General features: G+C 46.4%; 1 protein-coding gene across 1 annotated transcript in view; it reads left to right on the forward strand.

The window, feature by feature from the left end:
• Nucleotides 1–1,435: 1,435 nt before the first annotated feature.
• ptprga (protein tyrosine phosphatase receptor type Ga) overlaps nt 1,436–26,384 on the forward strand; it is a gene marked incomplete at its 5' end in the record, with an annotated part of 212,436 nt that continues 187,487 nt past the window's right edge. Inside the window, one exon of the mRNA XM_084440960.1 lies at nt 1,436–1,523. Coding sequence (XP_084297086.1) covers nt 1,436–1,523 — 88 coding nt within the window. The remainder of the gene's footprint in view (nt 1,524–26,384) is intronic.

Genomic DNA, 26,384 nt, shown 5'->3' on the forward strand with positions numbered 1-26,384 from the left:
ATTTGGAATGAAGAGTTGCCTTGGATTTTATTACAAATATATATATATATATATATATATATATAATGCTTTTAAAGACACAAACACACACTATATACATAGAGAGAGGGAGGGAGAGAATATATATATATATATATGTATATATATATTCTCTCCCTCCCTCTCTCTATGTATATAGTGTTTGTGTCTTTAAAAGCATAATCGTCAATGTACAAACAGCTTCCGTCGAGCAGCAATAGAGTTAAATCATCAGAGGGCACACAGTCAAACTTACCATCCTAGCTGAGAATAGGTCTCCTCCTATTATAGTGATGTTTTTTCTATCCTGAGGATTACTTAATCCTTTAATGTGCTTGTGCTTTAGGCTACTGCATTGCTGTTGAATACATTTCCAATGGCAGTTATTGGTTGATAGCAAATTGTCAACATTATCCAAGGACTGCATACTGATGTATTTGTTGTAAACTTCAGTTAGTTGTACATACAGAGATATGTTGAAACTCAGCGGCACAACACTGTGTAGAAACTCACGTACGGCACAAACACGTGTGTACAGAATAAAAAACAAAAACAAAAAAACAATTCAGATAAATGTGGAGAATATGCCTACGTCTTGAAAGAGTGTGTGAGAAAGCAGACGGACAGGAAGGCAAGTAGCCTAGCCTACATAGAATATCAGCATCGCATGCTCTCGTCCCATTGCTGTCCCACATTGTGCATTATACAACAAATCAACATGAGTAGGTTTATTATATCGAGCTGAGAAACCTAAAAAGGGTTACGCAATTATGATCATATTTTGTGATGCTTCCGATAATGGAGCTTTGCAGGATCAAGCGTTGAGTGGACCACCATCCCTGGCGCTAGGATCCAGCGGAGGGCTCTCTCTCTCTCCCTCTCTCTCTCTCTCCCTCTCTCTCTTTCTCTCTCTCTCTCTCTCTCTCTCTCTCTCTCTCCCGCTCGCTCTCCAGCTCTAACCCCCCTCGCTTCCTCCCAAGCATGTTTTAAAGTCTCTGCCAGACTCCGGCTCACACGCTACTTCCTGGATGGAGGAATGGAAAGCTTCCAGTCCGGCTCCAACTATTCCCTCTCTCTTTTCGCTAGAATCGCTGCCGCCTCAGCTACCCGCTGCATGGACTACTATTAGCGTTCTCTGCTCCTACCCCCCTTTCCTTCACAAATGAAATCATACACGCTTGAAAGTGATTCCTCCTAAATGTCATGTTTTTCTTTGGGAGTATCAAGAAGCTGTTTGGAAGAAGGTTTTGAGAAGTAGGCTTAAGACAGTTTTCTTGACGTTCCATCTTCCGCGAATTCCTCTGAACAGCAACAAGATATTTTGGCAACATTACGCGCTGCTTTTACGCAGCAGGCGGTGATATTTGATCAGACGGATAAGTCAACAGTTGCCTATATTGCTCTCGATGATATCGTCATGCGGAGGCTACTGCAATCGTGTTGTTGGTGGATCTTGTCTTTTACCGTGCCTGCCTTCGTGCTCCTCTGGGCCGACTGCCATCCTGGTAAGTTTTTTTTCCCCTCTCTCTCTCTCTCTCTCTCTCTCTCTCGTAGCTATCATCGAAGTCTAATGTCCCTTTTTCTCAAATGTTAATGAAATCGGTCACAGAAACAAATAACAATGTGACAAAACACAGCCCGCATATGATCATAATATTAACTTAGGCTGGTGATCGCCTGTGTTTGACCCATGCGCTGTACGACTGTTTAACACAGCCCAACGTACCGGATTCATCATTAAAATAGGTGATGGTGCCTCAAATCATCGGCTAAACGGTGCCTCAAATCGGCTTCAAGCTGGAAAATATTTACACAAATCTTGAATACATTTCCATAGGCTGCCTCGAACTCGAACTGGTTTACTTCGTCCCTCCTTAATTTAACCCTATATGCAGAGGTAGTATGAATAGGCTTCTGCAATAGCCTACAGATATGTCCATTATATTGGAACAATAGGCTACAGTTTGATATGTATGCTAATGTAGCCTAATTTTCCAATTCCTGAGCCATAGGCTAGGTTGACAGCTGACAGCGCGCTCAAAGCCCGTTACTGGTCAAACAACGGCGCTTAGGGTTGATTGCAACATGGGCAGAATTGTAGACTTGTTACAGTAGGAGTTCTGACATTGTTGAATATATGTTACAAGCTGACAATATTACACATTGTGTAACCCTATTTGAAGTAGGCTGGTCAAGTTTACATTGGTAAGTAACACAATTGGCTCAAAATATATCTTCCAATTCGGTCCATTAGACGCATAATCATGTTATTATTATTATTATTATTTTACTCCTTTAATCATCCTTGTGCGGAAGCGCAGTCCTAGTTATACACCCATTAGATTATCAGGCTCTGCCTTGATGGTAGACTTAAATAAAATTTAAAAACGCTAACTAAAAACGGTGCCTTACCGAATGAGTCCTCAACGAGTTTGAGTTAGATCATTTGGAATGCTAAAAAGAGACACCTCTAGATTTAGCCTGTTTCTACTATTAAATGAATACAACACTGTTGTAGCACTGAGTTAAATTGCACAATATCCATATAGCATTTTCTTTGAAGATTCTTGATTTCGGTGACCTTGACGGAATGGCACGCGAGACCCTGAAGGTTTTGAATTTGATCGTGATGACAGCAGGTCCCATAAAATGCCTCGGTTTCTCAGCCCGCTTGAGTTATTTGAGGTGTAGCCTGCTGCCGGTGCTGTCCACGCAAGAAGCCGACCGATTTGTGTTTGTTTCTGCAATAGGCTAATTGTAAAATAATCATAGAATCACTAGATGTATATGAAACCTGGCCTTACAGTGTGGACGCCATAAGATAGCTTGTGTAGACATTTTTCTTGATTGAATTCCTCCACTGAAGATGCTCAACAGAGAGTGACTGGAATATGAGGAGGGGGGGGGGGGTGGGGGGGGGGGGGGTGGGAGGGGGGTATTAGATGATCTGCATGACTCTTTGATCATGATGGGTTTTGAAGGTGGTTATGTGAAATTTGTGTCACTGTAGATTTATTGCTGTGTGTGTGTGTGTGTGACTCTATGTGTATATAAGTGGTGTACATGTGTGTGATAGTCAGCCTCAGAGAGAGAGAGAGTACATGATTGCATTTCTTAAACGTTTCCTATATATCTAAAACACTAATGTGATCCTGTCCAACTTTTCAGTGTAATTCCATCATATAACACCCTGGTGGATTCTCAGGTCTGGGACATTATTAATCATTCGGTTTTCTTTTCTTTTGACTCAACTCTCTCCCAGTATCTCCTATTCCATTCCATCTGATAAAAGATCTGGAGAGAAATTAACTCAAGAAAGCCAATCAGAACCGAGACTTCTTTTCAGAGAAAACAGGAGGATGCGGAGGTTTTGCGACGTATGGATGGATGGAGGGAGAGAGGGAGGGAGGGAGGGAGGGAGGGAGGATGAAGGGATGGATTGATGTGTGTTCTGACCTGGCAGTAGGAATGGAGGAGGGGAATGAAGTTGCATTAGAGGAGTGATGGATGTCTGAGGATGGCGTTGGAACAGAAGGACAAATACATGTCCCAAGGACTGGAACATGTTGACCCCCCCCCCCACCCTCCATACACACACACACACACACACACAAACACACACACACACACACACACACACACACACACACACACACACACACACACACACACACACACACACACACACACAAACACACACACACACACACACACACACACACACACACACACACACACACACACCCCTCTCTCTCTAGTCTTGCGATAGCTATGGTGTTAGTGTACAGCATGTGTAGCGTGAGGGTTAATGGTGGCTGGTAGATGGAGGCGGGTGAGAGAAGCAGAGGGTGTCGTTCACTCCTTCTATGTCATACACAGGTTGTTTTGTAAGCAATTTTTGCAATACGCAGATGAGTGAAAAACGATTCCTTTTACAGGAGAGAGCGAGGTGAGCAAATGGAAAGGATCACGCATAATAAAGGTGTAATAACGATATTGACGGACGACCCAATGTCTTTCTCAAACTACATGTGCTTGAAATAGGTCAGTTGAATTGGAAGTTAAACTCCTTGTCGTGACATCCCCCATCATGTCATGTTGAGCATGTGATTGTACAAGGTACCTGTGTGCTGTAGATTTGATCATAATAAACAGCCATGAATGCCTGTCGACAGCTGCGCCGAACGGCAGTTAAACGCTGTGGTGAGTGGACAGAATATTCCTGTCATGTCACTGTGAAAAGGCCTGCCTCGGCACTCCTCCGTCTCCTGTAATGGCCGGTTTGCTGACGTTGCATTGAGAGCCACACAAACATCTGTTAGGGGTATGAAAAGTGCTGAATATCAGGAGTTAAGATGTCATGGGGCAACGCTTCCAGCCCCTGGGAGATAGTACCGCCCCGGGTACCGCTAGGGTACCGCCCCGGGTACCACCTGGGTACCGCCTGGGTACCGCCCGGCTCGGCATGCACACAGTAAATGAAAGACACAATGCATCATCCCTGTCGCCGCACTCCTCCTCTGCTCAGGGTTAACGAAAGACGGAGAAATAGATGTTTGGCCTTCAATCTGTCGCTCTTCGCTGTGAAAATGAATGCAAATTGTCACTCCCGACCCTGCGAAAAAACAGAACAGTCATTGTTGCGTCAAGCTCCTGTGCCAGCGCATTTTTTCAACCCTCCCTCACCCCCTCACACACACACACCTTTTCTCCCTCTATTTCTATATTTATTTGCTTTCTCTTCATTGTCGTCTTTGGGGGAGGGTGCAACTGTTTGAGTCGGAGGGAATGAGACGCCCCGCACGCCGCGTTATCCATTCTGAGCAGGTGGCGCCTTAAATTCCCGCGTCTGTGGCGCGGCTTGCGAGCGATAGGGAAGGTTGACATTTAGGGAGGATTGGATATGCTCTCGGCCCTCGGTAACAACATTATCGTCATCATCTCTTCCAGCACCAGCTATTATCTGTCCGGCGGCATGGCCGGAGCAGCTCTGATGTGGCTCAGGTCACTTTATCAGTCACCGGGCCTGTCATCGTCGCCTGGCACCCTCTAATAGATTGATTAAAAGATACAGGGTACTGAGTGCAGACAGTAACACCATGGGACGCTGTTGTGAGGATGCGAGAGAGAGTATAGGCAAGAGAGAGAGAGAGACTGAAGTCATTGTCAACCTAATGGTTTCAATATTGTAGGAATGGCTTGCGGTTTGGAAATTAGCATTTTAGCTCCTGCTACCTTTTGTGCTACTACAACACACAGTCCTAGAGACATAATAACACAATAGCAATCATAGAGATTACAGAAATGAAGACATTGATTGTACATAATAGTACAGAATATGAAGATTGGAAGTTGTTAGCTCTTTGATCAGTCCCTGTGCTCAGCTAACCATGCCCAGTGGTTTTTTAATCTGTTTCTCATCAGTTTTTTTTTTTTTTTTTCCGTCTCATAAACTGCGATACTCAGGGAGCTGCTGGGAAACGCAGTCCACACTGGGAAGATTTCGGGCTGGCGTCCTTTTCCCTGCCGTAGCTCTCAGGCCTAATGGAGTGCTGAAAATAAGAGCCGCTTCCTCCAACACCGGGCCTCGCTGTCGCCTTTCTTCATCGTTCCAGCTCATTGTTTTAATCTAGTCTCCGCTGGATTATTTTGAATGGGGAAGGGGGTGGGAGTTTCCCATAATTCTCTTTCTCCAGAATTCAATCCCGGTCTGCCTTTTCTGCCTTTTAGCTGCTTTGAAATACTTTCTCTCTCCCTGACTCTCTCCCTTCTTCTCTCCACCCTGTTTTTGTCAGCTTGTCCAATAGCTTCCAGTGCACTCCGGGTTCACGCATGTTTCCTGCTCACAACACCCCCTCTTCTTCCTCTCTCTCTCTCTCTCTCTCTCTCTCTCTCTCTCTCTCTCTCTCTCTCTCTCTTGCATGCATTCTAAAGGGAACATCTCATGCTGTTATATGCAAGCTGTCCATTACTGTACATCCAAGTAGACACCTTCCAGGCTCATGTCTGAATGAAAAGCCTCAAGCATAATGTTCTGGTAATGCTGTCATAGCCACGTTATAGCCATATCCTCCTACCAAATGAAAGATTGTGTCAGTGATCAAAATATACTTTGTTTTCCTCTAACTATCCTCTGATCAATTTATGAGGCATCCATTGGTGACAGGTTTTTGAGTTCATTTCAAGTATTCAACCTCCACACATGAAGAATATTTTTGGGTGAGTACCAGAAAGGCAAGATGTAGCTTCTTTCTTCAGAGTGCACTTGGGGCTGCCTCAGGGCTGTAGGGAACCTGAAAAAGTGTAAACACACTTCCATCAGTGCCATCAAAAACAGTCCTCGTCCGTCCCCTAAGCCCAAAAACAGTCCTCGTCCGTCCCCTAAGCCCAAAAACAGTCCTCGTCCGTCCCCTAAGCCCTGCCACCGGTCCTGACCGGCGTGGACCGCGTGCAGTTGAATAAACGAAAAGGACAGCCTTTGCACACCAGTGATGTCTGCTGAGGGAGAGACGCTGAGATACTGACACGAGAAATACAGAGAGAGATAAAGAGAGGGAGAGAGAGGAGGAGAGGAAGAGAGGGGGGGATAAAGTGTAAGTCTCACTCCCTGGGTGGCGGTGTTGCTGCCAGCCCTCCAGTGGGCCGGTGCCAGAGGAGGATGTCATTACGCTGGGATGGTCAGTGTTAAAAACGCCCACGATTGACAGGCTGTTGGTTCTGAGGAGGCTGAGGAGGATAACGGATGGCGATGCCAAACAAACACGAGGATAGCGGAGAGGGAGAGAAAATAGATGTGCTAAAGCAAAAGAGAGACCGTCTCTCAAAAAGACCCATCCACGGCAAAATGGCTAATTTGTTTTGATTCACTCATACTGATTGATTGATTTTTGATTGATTTTATTTATTTTTAAGACAGGGACAAGGTACAGTAGACATTTACCCTATAGAATAGGGAGAGATGCACTGTACAAGGTTATTGCTAAACAGCTAATTTCCACCCTCAGTCAACCTAATATATACTCACAGTATATTTCCACTATTTTGAGTAATGGATAGTGAGGCTCGAGTTGGAGGATCGCCTTAATGATGACCTTAACGATCTTAATGGAGAGCTAGTGTTTTGACTTTAAGCAGTTCCCTCTCCAGTGTAGACAGACCATAGAGTGAAGTCTGACGTTACACTGTAGTCCAAAGTGCACAAATAAGGATTCCGGTTCTAAGTGTTTTGTCTTTAGTAGTACATGTGCCCATTGAAAACTCTGATCTTGCGTGAGCTGTTCACTGCACGTGTTCCAATGATCTGTTATACAGTAGAATAACTATGATACAGTGATATGCTTCCATAGAATTACAATTAGTAGAAGTAGTACATGTGCCCGTTGAAAACCCGAGAATCGATTCTGCGCGTGCCCGTTCACTGCACATACAGTATACGCTAAACCTAGCGTCACCATCCTGATCACGTGATCTCTTTCCACGATAGAGAAACAGGATGTGATATCACGTCATAATGACGGTGAAGCTAGGTTGGATATGTGCTATTGAATGTAAGTGCAAAAAGGTATCTTTCAAAAGGTGCAGTGTGGAAAGTCCCACGCCACATCGGAGAAAAGGCTTTCATCGTTTGAAAACCGTCTTCACTTTGGTGTGTAACCGAAATATATTATCTGCACATATTTTCTCACTGAGTGAGAAAAGCTAACGAATGTGTTTTCAGTTTTATTCAAGCTTGTGGCCATGAGACTAAATGCCTGATGGGTTTTCAAGTGATCTTCTATGACTGCTCCTGAAGGCTGCTACCAATCATGGAATGCTAGGTATGAGCTTGAGAGTTTGAGTTTATATGGCCTCAAGGACACGCACGCACGCACGCACGCACACACACACACACACACACACACACACACACACACACACACACACACACACACACACACACACACACACAATGATCATGAATTGATGATGAATTAAACAATGAAGAATTTATTGTTTTTAAGATGCATAGCATCACAATGACAACTGCCTAAGACACTTATCTATCAGCATAGTCTTCTCTAGGGTAAGAAGTGATTTTCTCTCCTTCTTTTATTCCCTCTCTTCATTCTTCTCCCTTTCCCGAGCCTAGCGGCCCATAGGGGCAGGAGCCTATCTCCTGTTTCTGTAGCGTGATGTACAAGTACACCCCCGGGACATGACGCTAGTATGTCGTAGGGACTTACCCCAATCCAACCCTTGAAGCTGAGTGCCAAGCAGGGTGATATCGGGTACCATTTTTAACAGTCTTTGGTACGACTCGGTCGGGGATCGAACTCACGACCTTCCGATCTCAGGTCGGGCATTCAAACCACAAGGACACTGAGCTGGTCTTTCTCTAGGGTAAATAAATAACATGTATTACTGTGGGACTACAGCTATGTAGCTAGGCACTGAATAAACCAGGATGTCCGTTTGTAATCCCTTACCATTGCAGTCAAAAAGGAGCTGGGAAAGGTTTAAATTCAGCAAAAAAAAGTTGGATTGGGCGGAAAGTGTGACGTAGTAGTACTTAGTTCAATGTGCTTACTCCAGATTATCAGCAACATTAATTCAGAGCGTTCGTTCGGCCACTCAGTCAGACCTTTGGTAGGAAAGTGCTAAACTTCATTCATCACGCTTCCCCTTTGTCAGACCCCCTCGCCTGCGAGCTTTTCTCCTGGCCTCTCTTAGATTAATTTTTCTTTTCACCTCCTTCATTGATTTTGGACCCTTTTACTCCGCCAGTCAGGCAGTTCCAAAGCAAAGTCAAAGCCTGCACTCCAATCTCCTGGCAGTCCATGATTTGTACCTCGATCAAATGTTTACAAAGAGTATCCGAACGTGCTGCAAGGCTTATGTGTTTTTCTCAGTGGTGCTACGAAAACATTTGCCTCCTTAGACCGCTGCTGTAGTTCTCCCTTTTGCCAGAATAAAGTTGGTGATGGATTTAATGTTCATGTTTTGTATTTGGATCCTCGTTTTGATTTGGGTGCATTGTGGCAATGTTCTTAGCTGTAAGTGGTTTGGCGTGGCTGCGCTCCTAACGTCACACTGTTGTTCAGAGGACCACACTGATAGAATTGTTTCTCTCCATCACCGCCCTGTCGTTGGGTAGATAGATGAGGTCCCATAGGTGCTGGTTAAGCATGTACAGTGGACTTGATAAAGTGTGTAATACCGTCCTGTTTCCACGGGCGTGAAGTCACTGAGATGTGGCATGCCATTTTCACAGTCCTAATGCATTAGGGCTACAGCAGGGTGACTGAGGGGGGGACCGGGCTGGTAACAGCCTTGATATTCACTCAGCAAAGGGTCTTCTATAAAGAGAGGGAATAAAAGAAGGGAGAGAAAATCACCACATGCCAAGAAGTGTTGTGTCACGGAGTCAGTTCCAGGGTAGAGAGTCAAGAGCAGTGCAGAGACCTCCTCATTAAATTCTCGCAGTGGCGTTGGTTTTTCCACTTTAATGCTTGGGAGACGCTGGCTTCCTCCTCGGAGAGATGGGGACACGGGGCTGCAGCCGGCCGCAGCGCCCAATTTGTCTTACTTCTGGGGAGCCTGTTTAAACTTCAATGCCCTCTCTTCTGTCATGCCCTATCTCCTTCATCTCTCTCTGCCCTTTGCTATCTTTCTTTTTTTGCGCTCCTTTTTTTGCTTTCTTCTTCTGTCGCTCTCTGGCCATCTGTCTATTCCTTCATTATTTCCTCCTCTGACCTCTCTTACCCTATGTGTGCACCCGAGTAGCGCATGTGACGCACTTTGGACCCGGCGTGCGGGGAGACAGCGTGATGGTCAAGTATCTCCGTTGTAATTTGCAACCCCTGGATTGTTCCGACACACATCAAGGGAGTTCGGTCTGTCGGCCCCCGACCTCCTGTTGCGACGGCTGTGTGTGCAGAACAGAGCTCTGAAGCTGGACCGGGGCCCCCCGGGCAGGTAGACTCCCCCCCCCCCGGGCAGCGTCACACATCAACCCACCCGGCCGTCAGTCAGAGGCCAGCCTCACAGAAGGCCTTTACAGAGCCTCTATCTCCGGGACTGATCAATGAGCCCCGTGACTCTCATTAATAATCTTATAAAATTCATTAGCTGCTAGTCCCCTCTGAGGTGGGATTTGTGAGTCAGAGGAGTGTTCTGCTTGTTGAAGTATTTTTCAAAAGATCACACCTGGGAGAATGGGAAGGAGGGGGAGACAGACGAAAGACAGAGGTTCTACTACGGCCTTAGATGAGATGTGGAGGCTTGTGGTTAATAGGAAGACAGAGGCCCTACTACTGCTTTAAATGAGCTGTTCAGGCTTGTGGTTAATAGGAAGACAGAGGCCCTACTACTGCTTTAAATGAGCTGTGCAGGCTTGTGGTTAATAGGAAGACAGAAGCCCTACTACTGCTTTAAATGAGCTGTGGAGGCTTGTGGTTAATGGGAAGACAGAAGCCCTACTACTGCTTTAAATGAGCTGTTCAGGCTTGTGGTTAATAGGAACTTTATTGATGCCATGACACGCTAGCTTTCTGCGTTTGTTTTATCAAGTTTTCCTCTGACACCCCAGTGTTTCTGTGTAGCTATCCAGCACTGCCACTATCATCCAAATTACCTGACAGGCACATCTTGGTTGTACTCTAAAAGGTTCATAGGGGTTTATTTGTGAATGTTGTAAGACAGGCTTTTCTATCATTTGTTTTGATAGAGTAGAATGATAACATGCTGTCCAGCTGCTGGCCTGGGCTTCACAGGGGGCAAAACCATGAAGACAAGCCAGCAGGACAGGAAAACAAATGTTGTGGGTTTACAACTGGAAGAAAGCACTGCATTGACTTTCTGCACAACTGGAGGCTGAAGCCCTGCTATCTATTGGCTTGGCTTCAACCAATCCCGTCTGCCCAGCGTGAGTATTAAGAACAAGCCCAGCATGAGTATTAAAGGACAATGCTCGTTTTTGACAACCTGGACCTTATTTACGACATATTATAAGACGTTTGACTCACCGAGATCACTTTGGTGTAGTTCGGAGGCATGTAGAAGAAATTTAAAATCCAGCGCGAGCCAGTATATCCATGTAATGGCGGTGGTCGGGCACCGAGAATGCAGTTTCTAAAAATCTATTTTCTGCCGTGAAACGGTTGTTTTCATCAATCTGTCTTTATGAATCGCTAGTTGTGCTTACATAGAGCGTAGGCCTGTTGTGGTTTTTCACATGCCTCTGTAATATGATCTTTAGAAACGTCTTTAGACACGAAATAGCTTCCTCACTTGCTCCAGCATGCATGCGCACAGCGTGCTGGAGCAACGATTGTGCGCTGTGCGCATGCGTGCTGGAGCAAGTGGGGAAGCTATTTCGTTTCGCCACAATTCATTTTCTCCCATTGCCAAGTACATTTGGCTTTGTACATTAAAAAATAACGATGCTTCTGGTCTCTACTCATGAGCCTAGTTCAGAGCTTGAGGTGTTTAGTTGCTCTTTTGGTGCTGGTTCTAAATGTTACTGTATGATTCTCATAGGTCAGTATTGGGGTTAGGTGCACTGTGGGTACAATTATCATTAATTATAGTAGTTATATTCACAACATAGATCAGATGACGCTTAATTAGGTAGTTCGATCATATTGGATAGATCACAGATACCAATTGTGACAAAGTTAGTCATGCCCTTATGTGGGCTGTCTGTGGGGTTCAGTACCGCAGCGGTCCAGATTCCCGTGATCGATGTTGGGGTACGTGCTTCAGACATAATGAGGATCTTAAAATAGCACGGGCCTACAAAAACCCAGCTCTACCAAGTTTCACTCAGCTGTGCGCTATAGTTCCACGTTCATTGGCCGGGAATGTGCTTTGAACAATGCACTCCAGACAGAACGAGCAGGGGGTGTAGTCAATCAATCAATCAAAACTTTATTTGTATAGCGCATTTCATACCCAGAGGCAACACAATGCATTTTACAGAGAACAAGGGAGGTGGGCATACGACCCACCTCTACATATTCCAGAGGGAAGCAAAAAAACAGTAATCACCCGGGGACCAGATAAGTGAGCTGTAAAAATTCTTCCCTGACCCCTCTCAACAAGGCGATCGAGCTCCAGGAGTATGTTTGTCTACCGGCTAAGAACATTTATAAAGCAATACATTACATAGTGGGGGGTAAACCCAAGTCAACTCCGTTCACCCACTTCTTTAAAATGAGGCTGAGTGTTTACTCGTCTATTTTGTGATCAACTGTGTTAATCAATGAGGGAAAAACAAGGTGTCTAAACTGCATTCGACAGAGTTTACCTAGTCTGTATTTCCCACTACGCCCCTGGAACGAGTGTCTCTTGGAACGAGAAGCAGGGTGAATAAAACCCATTCAGAAGTGATACTATGCTGAATCATTTGACTTACCTGCAGTCGGACAGTTCACAAATGCATGAACAGCACAACACTGCATCTGCTTTGCGTTGCCACAACGCAAGCAAAAAACTGACTGGTGCACATTGTGCCTTTGCTGGACAATTGAGGACAGATTTTTGCGGTTTTCTGGTTTGAAAACTGGAGCTGTAAACATTTAGTTTAGAGGTCTGGAAGTTAAACACTATGCACATAAAACATTTCTTATATTCATATTCATTAATACAATATGACATTTCCATTCCTTCATTACCACAAAGGGACATGCATCATGGGGTGGGGGACAACATTTTTACTGTTGAATGAAGGCTTGTTTTATGTAGAGAGATTGTCTGTCTGTCCCCCACAGATGACAGTCCTCTGAGCAGATGGATGGAGATGAGAGAGGGAGAGAGAGAGAGAGAGAGAGAGAGAGAGAGAGAGAGAGAGAGATGGATGCAGAGTTAGAGACAGACGTGGTGGAGAAAGGTAGAGATGGATGTAGGGAATGTTCCAGTGGCTCTGGTCTTCCTCTTAATGCTCGTCTGATATCTGTCCTGTGTTGAACACTGTTAAAGAAGTAGTTTGGTATCTTTAAAGTTTTTTTTTACAATCATACAATAGGGCTGTGTGATTGTTACAAAAAATAATACTTGTGATTATTTGCCGGATATTACAATTAATATTTCACATTTTAAATAAATACATTTTCTGTGGTGCCACTTTCATAATATGAAAGTATATGAAAAAAAACAGAACAAGAAATATATGTTGTCTATGCTATCTGTCTATCAGTGAAATTGCTCACGGTGCACTCAGCGGCAACGCATGGGATTCGTCAGACAGCATTATCACCCATAATTCGTCCACGTGCCCCCAGCACACTCGATGCCAAACGGAATTATTAATTGCATTAATTGCGGCCATTTTACAACCATGATTAGATTACAGTTAACTGTGCAACCCTGATATACAACAGCCCATATAAAATTTGTGACAGACTTTGCACTCTTGAGATATTAGTGCTACCGCTAAGTAGCACACAATGGATCTCTATGGGCATATTAAGGCCCATGGAGAGAGGCATATATATGCCCATAGAGATCCATTGTGTTCTTAGCTGTGACATGAGCAATGAGCACTAATATCTCAAGAGTGCAAAGTCTGTCAAAATGTGTATATGGATCATTGTAAATCATTGTAAATAACCTTACAACAGGGCGTATGATGCAAAATACAGTACCAAACTACTCTTTTAACTAATGTGATTTCACACAACAGCCCCAGGTCATGTTCTCACCCAGTAAAGGTTTTGTGATTTCCTAATGTGGTAAATGTTTCCTTGTTATGTGTGTGAATATTATACGCAACCATTGGTGGTTGCACTGCAGTAGCGATGGCAAGAGGACAACACTCTATCCATCTCTCCATCTCCTGTACCCATCCATCTCTCCATCTCCTTTACCCATCCATCTCTCCATCTCCTTTACCCATCCATCTCTCCATCTCCTTTACCCATCCATCTCTCCATCTCCTTTACCCATCCATCTCTCCATCTCCTTTACCCATCCATCTCTCCATCTCCTTTACCCATCCATCTCTCCATCTCCTTTACCCATCCATCTCTCCATCTCCTCTACCCATCCATCTCTCCATCTCCTTTACCCATCCATCTCTCCATCTCCTTTACCCATCCATCTCTCATCTCCTTTACCCATCCATCTCTCATCTCCTTTACCCATCCATCTCGCACAGAGGGTCTCTCTGATCGGGCTCTCTTATTGGCCGTGGTGCTAAATTTAAGGTTTCCTGAGCGGGGGTTCTGGGTGCGTTGAGCTTCTCAGACCAGATGTTCAACAGATGGGCCTTGCTAATATCACCCGGGGGGCTCGAAGGTTTCCGCTCCTGCCCTCCTTCCTTCCCTCCTTCCCTTTCCCGTCACCTTGTCTTACTCCATCCATCCTTCGCGCTCTCCTTCCTCTCTGCTTCTCTCTCCTTCCTCTCTGCTTCTCGCTCTCTCCTTCGCGCTCTCCATTTTTTATTTTTACCCCAAGATCTTTCTGTCTTTTCTTTCACTCTGACTTGAGCGGTAGCCCCTCTCTCCTCCCTGTCTCTCTCTTTCTCTCTGGCTCTCCTTTTTACCCCACCTCCACCCCATCCTCAGATTGGGGAACACGGCATCGGGCGTGAGAGGCGAGAGCCGGGAGGGATTTCCAGGCAGGTTTGGGCCATGGCCGTGCCCATTCCTCATCGGTAGACAAGCGCCTGTGTTCCACCTGAAACCCCACTGGATTTACGCCGGATCTGCAGCCATCTTTCTTCCCTTAATCACCTCGGGGCTGGGCGCTCTCTCCCGCCCGTCCCTGGGCCGATGGATGACCCGCGGGGGAAATCGAATGGAAACCAGCCAAGCCTGACGCTCCCGGAGCATTTTCTATGTGCCATACAGAGACGCAGTCTACAGAGACTCGGGGAAAACTAGACCTTCTGTCCTACCATTCCTTTTTAAGTTGGCTTTAGGGCTACCGAGAATAACTTTTTGATGGCTTTTTGACACAGATATTAGATCAACATGGACTTGGACACGCATAATGTCATCCTTAACAGGGTTAAAAAAAATGTGCCTTATATTCAAGATTTCCACGTCCTATAGAGTGGATCAGTAGATCATTCACTCGCTCACTTACTCATTAATTAATTAATTAATTAATTGACTTCCTCCCTCACTGCTCTTCCCATCCTCTTTCTCTCTGTCCCCCCCATCCCTCCGTCACGCCCGTCAGGCTTATTTGTGCTCAGCCAATGAAAAGGCTCTTAGGCGGTGTCACTCTGGGAATCTCTGTGGTGACAGCATGGTGACAGCATGCTGAGAGGCAACGGACGAGCAATTCAAAAGAAGAATCTAATTACCATTAACTCCCCCCCCCCCCATGACTGCAGGGCCCATTACCTAACATTACCAGAGACACACAGTCAGAGACACATCCCCTCGCTGACCGTCTCTCAGCGGTCACGCACATCAAGTCCTCGCCACTAACCGTCTTTCACACCCCTCCCCTCCCCATCCAGCTTCTGGTATTTATAGATCTGTGATTCAAAGTCTTTGTCGGGCATGGCGGCCTTTTCTATGGCATTTGTGTGTCTATTTTGCCGTCCATCAGCCATCAGGGATAATGAGCTGTCTATTGAATCTAATACCGTAGACAAGAGGGACTGTAATGTTTGTTTCGCTCTTGTCTAAATAGTTTATCTCGCGTTCCTCCTCCAGTATGTGGGTGAGGATTACGTAACGTGCAATGACTTGAGGCGCATAACTTCCGTCAGTGTTTCACTCATCGAAGTTCAGTGTTTTGGCAGCCAGAGCAGATGGCTCGTAAGTATCCTTTGGTTTCTACTGCAGGTTGAGCTGAATGAGAATCTAAGAATGGAGATGTTCCCTTCGAGCCAAAGCTATGACCTTATTACCCATGAACAACACAGTTCAGCGCCAGAAAGCACCATGCGGAAAAACATAGTTGGGTGCATCATTACGTTTTTAAACATTTAGAATTTGCCTTGCAGCCATATGTAGGTCTTGAGGCAATCTATTGCCAGTAATGGCAGGGTACATTTCTCTGTGTGTGTGTGTGTGCACGCTCTTGCGTGAGTGTGTGCGTGTCATGGCGTTCTAACTGCGTAAAGTGCCTTGCCTGCCGTATGTGAACCTGGCTTTAGAAGCAGGGCAATATTATTACTGGAATAATAATAACAAACTCACTTCAAAGTGTTCCACTCACTGGCCTGTGGACATGTTTCAGAGAATGTCCATTGGGTATATACTGCACGCCGCATACTGAAGAGCCTTTAGACTGACCTCTTCTGATACTTTTCTTAAGCAGAAGTTGAAAGAGGTCAGTCAAAAGACTCTTTAACAGGGGCGGACATCGGGAGCACCGGGAGTTTTCCCGGTGGCCTGGCGCGCCAACTGGCCTGACACGAATGGTGAATGGCATGCTCCCACCCCCCACCCCCCCCGTCAACAAATTGCGCAGCCCCCCCCAACAAATCGCGCACCCCCCCCCTCCGTCAACAAAACGAAACCGAAAGTGTTCCATCTCACCGCGTCGGCTCGGCTCGTGGCCTGTCTTGGACATGACTCCCGGCATGAAATATTCACCCAGTCCGGCCCTGCTCTTTAATGTGCAGCATGTATTTCCCGTGACCAGTGTGTGTTCCTCCAATCAGCACCTGGGGAGGAGTTTGGATGAGGCTGTGCATACTCAGTCTGCATGTTTCAGAGAATGACCGCTCTCCAGTGCACTCTCAGTTTGACCCTCAGTAAGGTTGGTACAGAACACAGCATTGTTCATAAAACACTGGTGACAGGCTGACAATGTGTCGCGCATGTCACCCTTTATCTGTGGTGGAGGCGGACAGGCACCCTCGGTATAAAGGCGTACGCTGCTGCTGCAGTATTAGCTTGACAAGGTTCAACATGAGCAGGAGAGACATTGCTGTAGCTCAACCATCCCCTACTGTTACAGCATTCCTGTGCCGAAGCTTAGAGCAGTTGTGTGTTTCTGCGGCCCTGCATGTGTTCTATATAGGGATTAGGTGTTTCGGACCACCCCTTGTGTAGTTTGTATCCGTAATCTTCGGGGGTTTGTAGTCCCAGATTCTGGACACTGATAGACACACTGTATTTGTCCTCTTGCTGGCATGATAGTCTTTTTCATTTTCCTTCTGTAATCTCCCCGAGACAGCCCCAGTTTAAACTGAGCGGCCTGAGACACACTTATCAGCCATCGGAACAGACAAATGTCATCTTTAAGCCGCTTGTCTGTGCTGGATCGTGCACTATGCTTAGAAGACGGCTGTGGCCATTTCAGGCTTATCGTCTTGATCTTGGTTTTTCATTATATTTTATTCCCTCCTTCTCTCTCTGGTCATTTATGAGGTTGATAGAGGATGGGAGACTTTCTCTCCCAGTGGGGAACTATCTGGAAGTGGGACAGAGTTCTGACAACACTTTTGGAACTCGTGTGTGTGTGTGTGTGTGTGTGTGTGTGCGTGTGTGTGTGTGTGTGTGTGTGTGTTTGCGTGCGTGTGCGTGCGTGCGTACCTAAGTGTGTGTGTGACCCTTTGACACTGATTTGGGTGGCCTTGTGCTGGAGGCATCCATACTGTTCGAGTACTGAAGATCAAATGTTTGCCCCTCTAGTGCTTGGCACACCATCCTCTTCTATCAGTCTGCGTAGCTCACTGAGAGAGTCTTATCAACTTGACCCAACCCTAGCTGGCGGAACGGACCCCTTTGGAGGTGCTTTGAAAGAGCCCTTGATGTTGTGATGTGTGATTGAAGCCGGTACGAGGGCTAGCCGGTGCAGCCTGGCAGCCTGAGTGCAGCCTGTAGATAGGGGCTCTCCTCTGGGCTTGGAACCCGCTGCCAGGGTCATGGGGACGAAGGCAGAGAGAGAGAAAGCTCAGGAAGCAGCCAGCTCCGACAGTGCCTCCTAGACCGTAGCACATAGCAGGAGCCTCGGCTCTAAACACTGCGGTCGGAGTCTTCCTCCCAGACACATCGTTAACAACGCAGCTAATGCGTTTGTACAGAGGCGGAGAGAAAGCAAGCACTACCCTAGCAGCTAGAGTCACTGTCTATGAGCTATTAGCTTGAGATGGACATGTTATTCTTGCATTAACACTGCTGTGCCTCAGTACAATTTAGAGTAGTTATTCTATTCTATATTAGTTCCCTCAGCAATAAGAGCTTGCTGATGGTGCTTTGTGAGGAAAATGCTGGATGTTCTGCTTCTAAATGTCAGATTTGGGAAATTTACCTTTCAATTGGATCAAATAAAATGACTTGTTTAAACAAAGGATGACATTCGGTGGTAAGTGGCAGTTTCTGGAAGAGAACAAAGAGACTAAGTATAATGGATGTGAATGTGAGGGAATGGGCTGGATAGAGCACATTAGTGGTACAGTAGGTCAGACCTGTTATTGCTGTGAGTCACTCCCAGTCTAATCTCTGTAATTGGGCGTCATCGTCTTTGCTGATCGGCCCTCCGCCATGGAGCACTCTGGGGGGTCGGGGGTGAGGGGTTGGGGGTTAGGGGCAGTGGAGGGGGCAGTGGAGGTTGTGTGAGGAGGGGCGGGGGGGTTAAAGATATGGAAGGTAGAAGATATGGATAGGGGGAGGTTTTTGGTGATGTGTTTCAGTCTGTTTGTCTAGCTGTCTTTTTAGTTAGTTAGTTAGGTAGTTAGTTAGTTAGGTAGTTATTTAGTTAGTTCGTTAGTTAGTTAGTTAGTTTGTTAGTTAGTTAGTTAGTTAGTTAGTTAGTTAGGTAGTTATTTAGTTAGTTTGTTAGTTCGTTAGTTCGTTAGTTAGTTAGTTAGTGTTGTGGAAATTTCTGTCAGAGTATTGTTCAGGAGAAATTCAATGCCAACGTTCTACGTTTAACAAAGTTTACATTACATGCAAGCAGCACAGTAGACACATGCAAACAGCACAATAACATACAAACACCCCCAATAACCCATCTGGAGAAGGGGACCGCCAAATCTCAGTTGCTTCATGCACACAGCAGTCTGCAATGTGAGAAATGGCGGCCCAGATCTGCGGTTACACTCAACATTTATATAGTCAAAGGGAGCAAACGTGGTGTCTGTGTTCCTTCCCAGCCCTCGCTTTCCACCCCCCCCCCCGACATCCGCGGTCTTTATGTGAAATCTAGTTTTAGCCTAATGAAACATTACAGGCTATAGGCTAGCCTACTCTTCTTCAATTAAACAAAATAAATCACATTTATATATTTGCTAAGTACTAAGCTGTAAGGACAGGCTGAACTACTGTTTTGCACTGGCAAACAAAGGAGAGAGTGTGACAGCCCTGCGCAAACATCAAGAATAGTCATGCATCTTAGCTTGCAGAGTTTGAGAAACATCCTCAATTTTTCTAACTAGCACTTGTTGTAGAAACTGTGGAATCCTGTTTTTATACTAGTCGTGTAATCGGTTACAAAACCACCGTCTAGTCGTCAGTGAAAATAGTCGCTGCGCACATCCCTAGTGCTCATCCATAAGTTATTTTTCACTTATGTTTCGTTTTTTGCCAGATACACCAGACCAGCACGATATGTGTACTTTGCAATGTTTAATACATCCATAAGTAGTTCGCTTCTAGCTTTAACATGCTCGATAGCATACTGTGAAGAATTCATTCAGCTTGTTAGCTAGCTGTTTCTCCAGTGTTAGGACATAAATAATTTAATTATGGCATGCAGGCAAAGATCATCTGCTTTAAATGAACTAGATATGCCCCATTACTCCTGTCGGTGCTGTCTAGCTAGCTGAGATCAGAGATCTTCAGAGAGCAGAGCTGAAGAGCCCGCGTTCGGCTAGCCGCACCTGTGTCAAACGCAATTGTGATGCCCTATACCAGTATATTTTTTAGCACAGTCTTAGCGATGGTAAGACTAGACTTGCCTGCTATTTTTTTTTTTACTTTCTTTTTATTTGGAGAAAGATAGAAATTACAGATATACAAAAACAGTACTTTTCAATTTTTCAGAACACAGACCCACCCCCTCCCCCCACCCCACCCCACCCCATAAAATCCCACATACTGTAGTGCATCCCAGCATAGGGGGTGTAAATAAGCAAATAAATAAACAATAATGACAATGATAATAGATAATGCTAGCAATCGACAGGTATACAAGTAGATAGGTACATAAGTATTGCCTGCTATTCTTACAATGCCATTTGGAGTATATGTACTTTTGCCTCTAATGTATGCCTATACCTTAACGTCACTGCGCATGCTGACGACATGCATCATGGATGGAGGTCTGCGCTCTGCAAGTTCCCTTCAGACTGCCAATTATAATCTAATAGCTACAGTAGAGTAGTAAGTAGTAGTAGTGGTGGTGGTGATTAAATGATGGGTGTAGGAACTGGAAGCTGGGGCATACGTGACGTGATATGGTGTTATGGTAGGAGTGGTTGACATGGTTGGCCCATGCTAGTGTGTATATTGTATGTTCCCAAGTTGATTGGCATTACCCACTCATCTCACTGACTACTTGCGCATGGAATAATAACGTCTGCTTCCCAGGCTGAATCAAGTATGACTCCGTAAAACTCTTTTGCATTTCTCTTTCTCTCCATTTCCACTGCATGGAAAAGAGAGAGAGAGAAGGAATGAAGAAAGAGAATGATACAAAACCTTTCCCTATTGTAGACTATTTTTTTACAGTACAGTAGAGTGTGTTCTTTGGCTGTCAGGGGGTATGCAGGTATGAGTTTTATATTTCCATTCCTCCCAATATGGATTCATGGTGAAATGTGTCAGCGGTAGCTGGGAGGAGGGTGATGCATGGCCCAGCTGATGGGGTTTGAGTTTGCAGACGGGGTGAAATGGGATTTAGGGGCCAATGTGAACTGATAATGACGCAGCCCAAATGGATTTGTAATGGCTAGTCATGGGGGTGGCGAGCAGCTCAAATGGTTTGACACTAATATGAATGCAGATGTAGATGGGTGGCAGGGTGGAGGACATAAAGAAGCCAGGGGGGCCCCCCGGGTCCAGGTGAAATCACAATATGCGTGATATGTCAGCGAAATAAACATATCGTCTGAGAACGATGAAATATGCATGAGTGTGCAAAGTCAGTGAATGGGACTGTAACCCGGGAAGTTTTAAAGGCAGCGTTCAAGGCCACGGGCTGGGTTTACTACAGATGTTGTAAAGGATGGGTATTGCTGAATGCGTCATACACACGTAGTGTTTCCAGTACGGTACATGAGCACCCATTCTCCTCTCCTGTCCTCAGTTAAGCGACTTGCTGTGGTGGTGAGGGTGGAGGAGGGGGTGGGCTGGGAGTGAACAGCTTGTGCTCTGGCTCTGGCTCATTGACAGCGCTGCTCCACTCTGCTTTATGAAAGGAGCTCCTTAAATCTGGTTCATGGTTCCCCCCCCCTGCGCCATGATCGCCGCTCACTGGCTTCTATGAAGTATTCATCCCAAAATAACATCAAAGGCTAGCTGACGTTGAAGAGGCTAGAGGTCGGGTGACACAGGGAGAGGGGAAATGGGAAGTTAGAAGTGTGTGTTGGGGGGTGTATCTGAGAGGAAATGTGACTTGGGGCTGGCAAAAGAAAACAGGCTTCTCAATAATGTGTGTGTACTGTGTAGACTCACATAGGCTCGGGGCATTCAAGGCGTTTGTGTGTGAGGATTCGGGTGTTTCATGCAGCCTCTTGTGTGTGTCATCGACTCGCCTGTTCGTTCATATGGATCCGCCCTCAGGAATGTTTATATGACTTAATTTATCGACCGGTATCCATTCAAATTCTCCCACACTTGTCTGCTTCGCTAGGCTCTGTTGGTTCATGTCCTGATGTTCATGTTCATGTCCTGATCAAACATTCCAGAAAGCCCGTTGATGGATTCGCAGGACTCTCTCCCCTGTTGTCCCTAGAAAGGACAGCGCTGGCCTCAGACACAGCAGAGGCCGCTGGTGCCAGCCTGACCCCGTGGATGGGCGGAGTCAGAGACTTGGAGAGCTGGACAGAACACCGGGCAGGACATTTTTCACAGGGGCAAACATCGCATCGACGATCTTCCATCTTCCTCTTCCCCCTCAGTTCAGATGCTGTTCTCCCAGCCCTAGAAGTGCATAGTTTTCATAAATCGTATCGATGCATGTGTAATATTTGGATAATGTGTTTCACCTATTGGTTATGTGAGCCTCCGTGGCCACCCTCAACCTCCTCCCCTTCAGCCTGGGGCTTGTTCTCTCACCCCTAGCTGTGAGACACTGCACTAAGAGCTGCTCACAGGGGAACGGATAATGAGGGTATAGGGTTGCGGATGCCTCAGTCTGAAGTGAATTTAAATGTGGAATATGCCTTTTGTCAGACAGCACTTAGTGTGCACATCGATCCACCAATGAAAGGCGACCGGGTAGGATGGGCCTCGAGCAGAGCAGAGAACACCTCCGAAACGCTCTCTCTTTCCCTCTGTGCTTTTCCACACGCTTGTCACCTCTCCCCGTCTCCCTCTCTCTCTCTCTCTCTGTGGCCCCTCCACGCCAGCGCAGCCTCCACCGCAGCCTCCACCGCCATCTTGCTCTTTTCCCTCAACCCCCCCCTCTCACTCCACCCTCCCGTTCCCTCTCTGTTTGAACTTTGTCCCGTTCCTGTCCTGCCGTTGTCCGGTCAGTCCGGCGCGGCGTTATCCATCACTGTGATCACCCCGTGAAATACACCCCTGCCAAATGATCCAGAATCGATGAAAGACTGAGGGAGGGCTCTGTTTCTGCCAGCCATAACTCCTCCTAATAGTCGGAGGAGCGAGCGCGGGCCCCCATCTCCGCCGGCCGCCGCCCGTACGGACCGCACGCCCGTCTCTCCCTCTCACCAAACATAAATCTACAATATGGCCGACTAATGCATGCACTATGGATTTCTCGCTCATCCAGCGGCATCCGACACACTGCTCTAAATAGACTGGGACCCTGTTTGACAAACAGCCTCCGACTCGTCTCCACCAAACGAGGAAATAAGATGCTTGAGCGAGGAGGAAAGGCGGAAAGCGAAGCTGCATAATAAGACCAGCAGTTCCTTTACGCACATCTGACTAATATGTCTCATTAGCAGGGCTGAGTCGGGACTGTTTTAATTGGCTAATGATGCGTCGGCGTGCGTTCTTCTCTGCGCCACCCCCTCCCCCTATCCCCATTCTCGGCCAGTCAGTCAGACTTTGTGACAGTAATGGCTGCAGGACCCACAGCCGGCTAATCCAGCACCTAATAACCAATTAGATTGCGAGTATTATTCTGATGGCTGGGAGAGATAGAGTCATGGTAATAGGAAGTTGTGTGTGTGTGTGTGTGTGTGTGTGTGTGTGTGTGTGTGTGTGTGTGTGTGTGTGTGTGTGTGTGTGCGCGCGCATTTGTGTGTTTGTGTTCCTTTTGGTCAAGAGGGAACACTTTCACTGCTTGGTGATTATTGTTCAGTTAATGGGGTCTTTAGTAAATATCCGAGTGGACCGGACTACTTTGCCCGTCACTTCGCATGTCACTGAAGAGGTCCTTAAAAACACTCCAGTCTCCCCGTCTTCTGAATGCTAAAGATGCAGGTTTTGATAAGTTGCCATCTTCATCCTCTTGACCTCCAACACAGTAGAGGGATTCAAGGGACTCATATCGATTTAATCTCAGTGAATGCATCTTGTCACTCTGCAATGTCACCTGCAAAAATCAATCAGGATTTGTTGCTAGCCCGGCTTATCTCATTTGAAATAAACATATTGCTTCTCCTGCTTTCTAGAAAGACACTGTTGAAATAGTCATGCTCGTTGTGCAGTGCTGCCATGCTGTGGATGATATGACCCACACTTGGGTCATACACCTGTAGTCGCACCTGTAGTCAAGTGTGTGTGTGTGTGTGTGTGTGTGTGTGTGTGTGTGTGTGTGTGTGTGGCACATATGTATGGGGGCTGTACCTAGGGTTTGTTTTTTAAGGGTCTGGGGAGGTTGGGATGTGGGTATAGGGATGAGTGAAATCTTTGCTACATAACTTTTTTGTATTCCTTCTATGTATGTAACTTTCCTACTGTGTACTATTTGTCCCACTATTTTAAGACTGTATATTTATTTGCCCAGGGACTGCGGGTGGAAATTTGCTGTTTAGCTATAACCTTGTACAGTGCATCTCTCCCTATTCTATAGGGTAAATGTCTACTGTACCTTGTCCCTGTCTTAAAAATAAATTAAATCAATCAATCAATCAATCAATCAATCACTTCTCTACACCTCTGTCCTGCTTAGGCATGAGACGATATACCGTAAAACCGTGAACCGCGGTATAAAATGTCCACGGTATTAGAACCGTGACATTCCCTGTGTTTACGGTATTACGTTTATGGTATTACACGATAATGCGCTGCTGAAACTTCACATTTCAAGTTGCTTGCAACAGTTCATTTTGTAATTTAATATAAGCTTGCTATTAATAAACTGAGCTTAATTACAATGGTGTGTATTTTCCATCATATGTTGCACTGTAGGGCTCTAGAACTCAGCAATGAAGCTGTTTTCCTTCAAAGTAAAATACTTGTTTTTTTATGTGTTGGGGAGGTGAAACGCCGTATACTGTGAAATACCGTAAACCGTACCGTGTAACTAGATACCGTACCGTAATGCAAAAATCCATACCGTCTCATCCCTAGTCCTGCTCCATTTCTCATTACTTACTGAGACCGGGGTCATGAGGTGACGTGCTAAAGTTTGACTGAGGTCACAAGGTTGCCGCTGGGCGGCCATTTTGGCCCTTTCGTTGTGGGAAGATGGCGGTGAGGACCAGCTGAAATGACATGGTATATATGGCCTTATAAGCTGCCTGTCTGGGGATATAGCTAAGGTCAGTTGGAAGGCCGGGAGGGACTGTAAAGATGTCAGCAGGAGGACACCTCTGAGGACCTCTACTTCATAGGACTTCTCTCAAACCAGTAAATGGTAAATGGTAAATGGACGGCACTTATATAGCGCTTTTCCACCTTAGCGGCACTCAAAGCGCTTTACAATGGCCTCTCGTTCACCCATTCACACACACATTCACACACCAATGGCGGTAGCTGCCATGCAAGGTGCTAACCTGCTCATTGGGAGCAATTTGGGGTTAGGTGTCTTGCTCAAGGACACTTCGACATGTGGACAGTCGGAGCTGGGATTCGAACCACTGACCCTTCGATCATTGAACGACCCGCTCTACCAACTGAGCTACAGTCGCCCCGACCAGTAACCCTTCGGGAGGAAGGCCGGCAACAAATCCAAATCCGTTTTTCCAATAACACATTCTGTGGAGAACACAAAAGACGACTAAACACGGACTAAAAAGATGAACGTGTGATGCGTCGCCTGAACTCATCTCATTCACATTATGAAAAAATGGCGTCAAGGGATCAATTATAGATGGCGGGACTCGGATACTGTGGACGTACTGTGCATAGGCAGCTGTGTGATTTATCGTGCTACTTCCTGCTGCTCAAGCCAGGCGTTTTTGGACTGCTTGTCTACAACCGCACCACCTCCGGGGTGCTACCCGGCACAGATGAGATTTTCCTGGACCCGTTTTAATGAGAGTCCCCTGGGCTACGGTGCTCTACCCCTGACTGATGGGCAGTGTTACCTGTTGGGGAGGTTGAGGGTGGGGGGTGTGCTCAGGGGACTCCAGGTCCCTCCCGGGATAGGGAACGCCAGTACCGGGAGAGAGAGGAGGATAGGGAGAGAGAGAGAGAGAGAGAGAGAGAAGGGAAACGGGAAACGTGAGCTCAGGGCTGCACCGTGCTCATGAGGGAATACCAGCGCTCCACAAAATCCCCCCGTGGAATACAGCAGGGGGGTGTCCTTACCCCGGGTATTTAACCCCCACTGCTTAAACACAGAGAAACTGATGACAAGGAGAAATGGATTCTATGGAGAGTGGCCTAGAGTGTGGCATGCGCTAAGTAGATAGGGCAAATTCATACGAGGCAGCAGGTCAATTCGACACTTCAATAGGGGTTGTCCCGCGTCGCTCTCTTCCTGGCTATCTCTCACACAGGCCAGCTCCCGCGTCGCCGTGGTGATGGCACTTGGCACATGTTGACTCTCTGTTCCCTTCCTGCCCTGATTAGAACTCAGAGGGGGGTCTCGGTGTATGTGTGTGTGTGTGTGTGGGTGTGCATCTCCAGTGTGTATGTCAGTTACACATTTAACAGAGCAACTGTTTACAGAGCGATTTTGTTTTCTGAATTGCCTGCCCTTCATCTGACCATAGAGTTGGGGGCCTGGGAATTTTCCCATGAACCCCCCCCCCCCCCGGAGACCGTCCCTGGGGACCTTGGGGGAGGAGTGGTGGTCAGAACCCCCCCCCCCCCCCACCCCCCGCGCTCCTCCTGCACCAGCTATGCATTTCAAACAGAACCGAGATGACGTGTGTGTCGAGGTGTGTATTTGTG

The sequence above is a fragment of the Borostomias antarcticus genome, assembly GCF_949987555.1.
Source record: "Borostomias antarcticus genome assembly, chromosome: 7".
Taxonomy (NCBI): Eukaryota; Metazoa; Chordata; class Actinopteri; order Stomiiformes; family Stomiidae; genus Borostomias; species Borostomias antarcticus.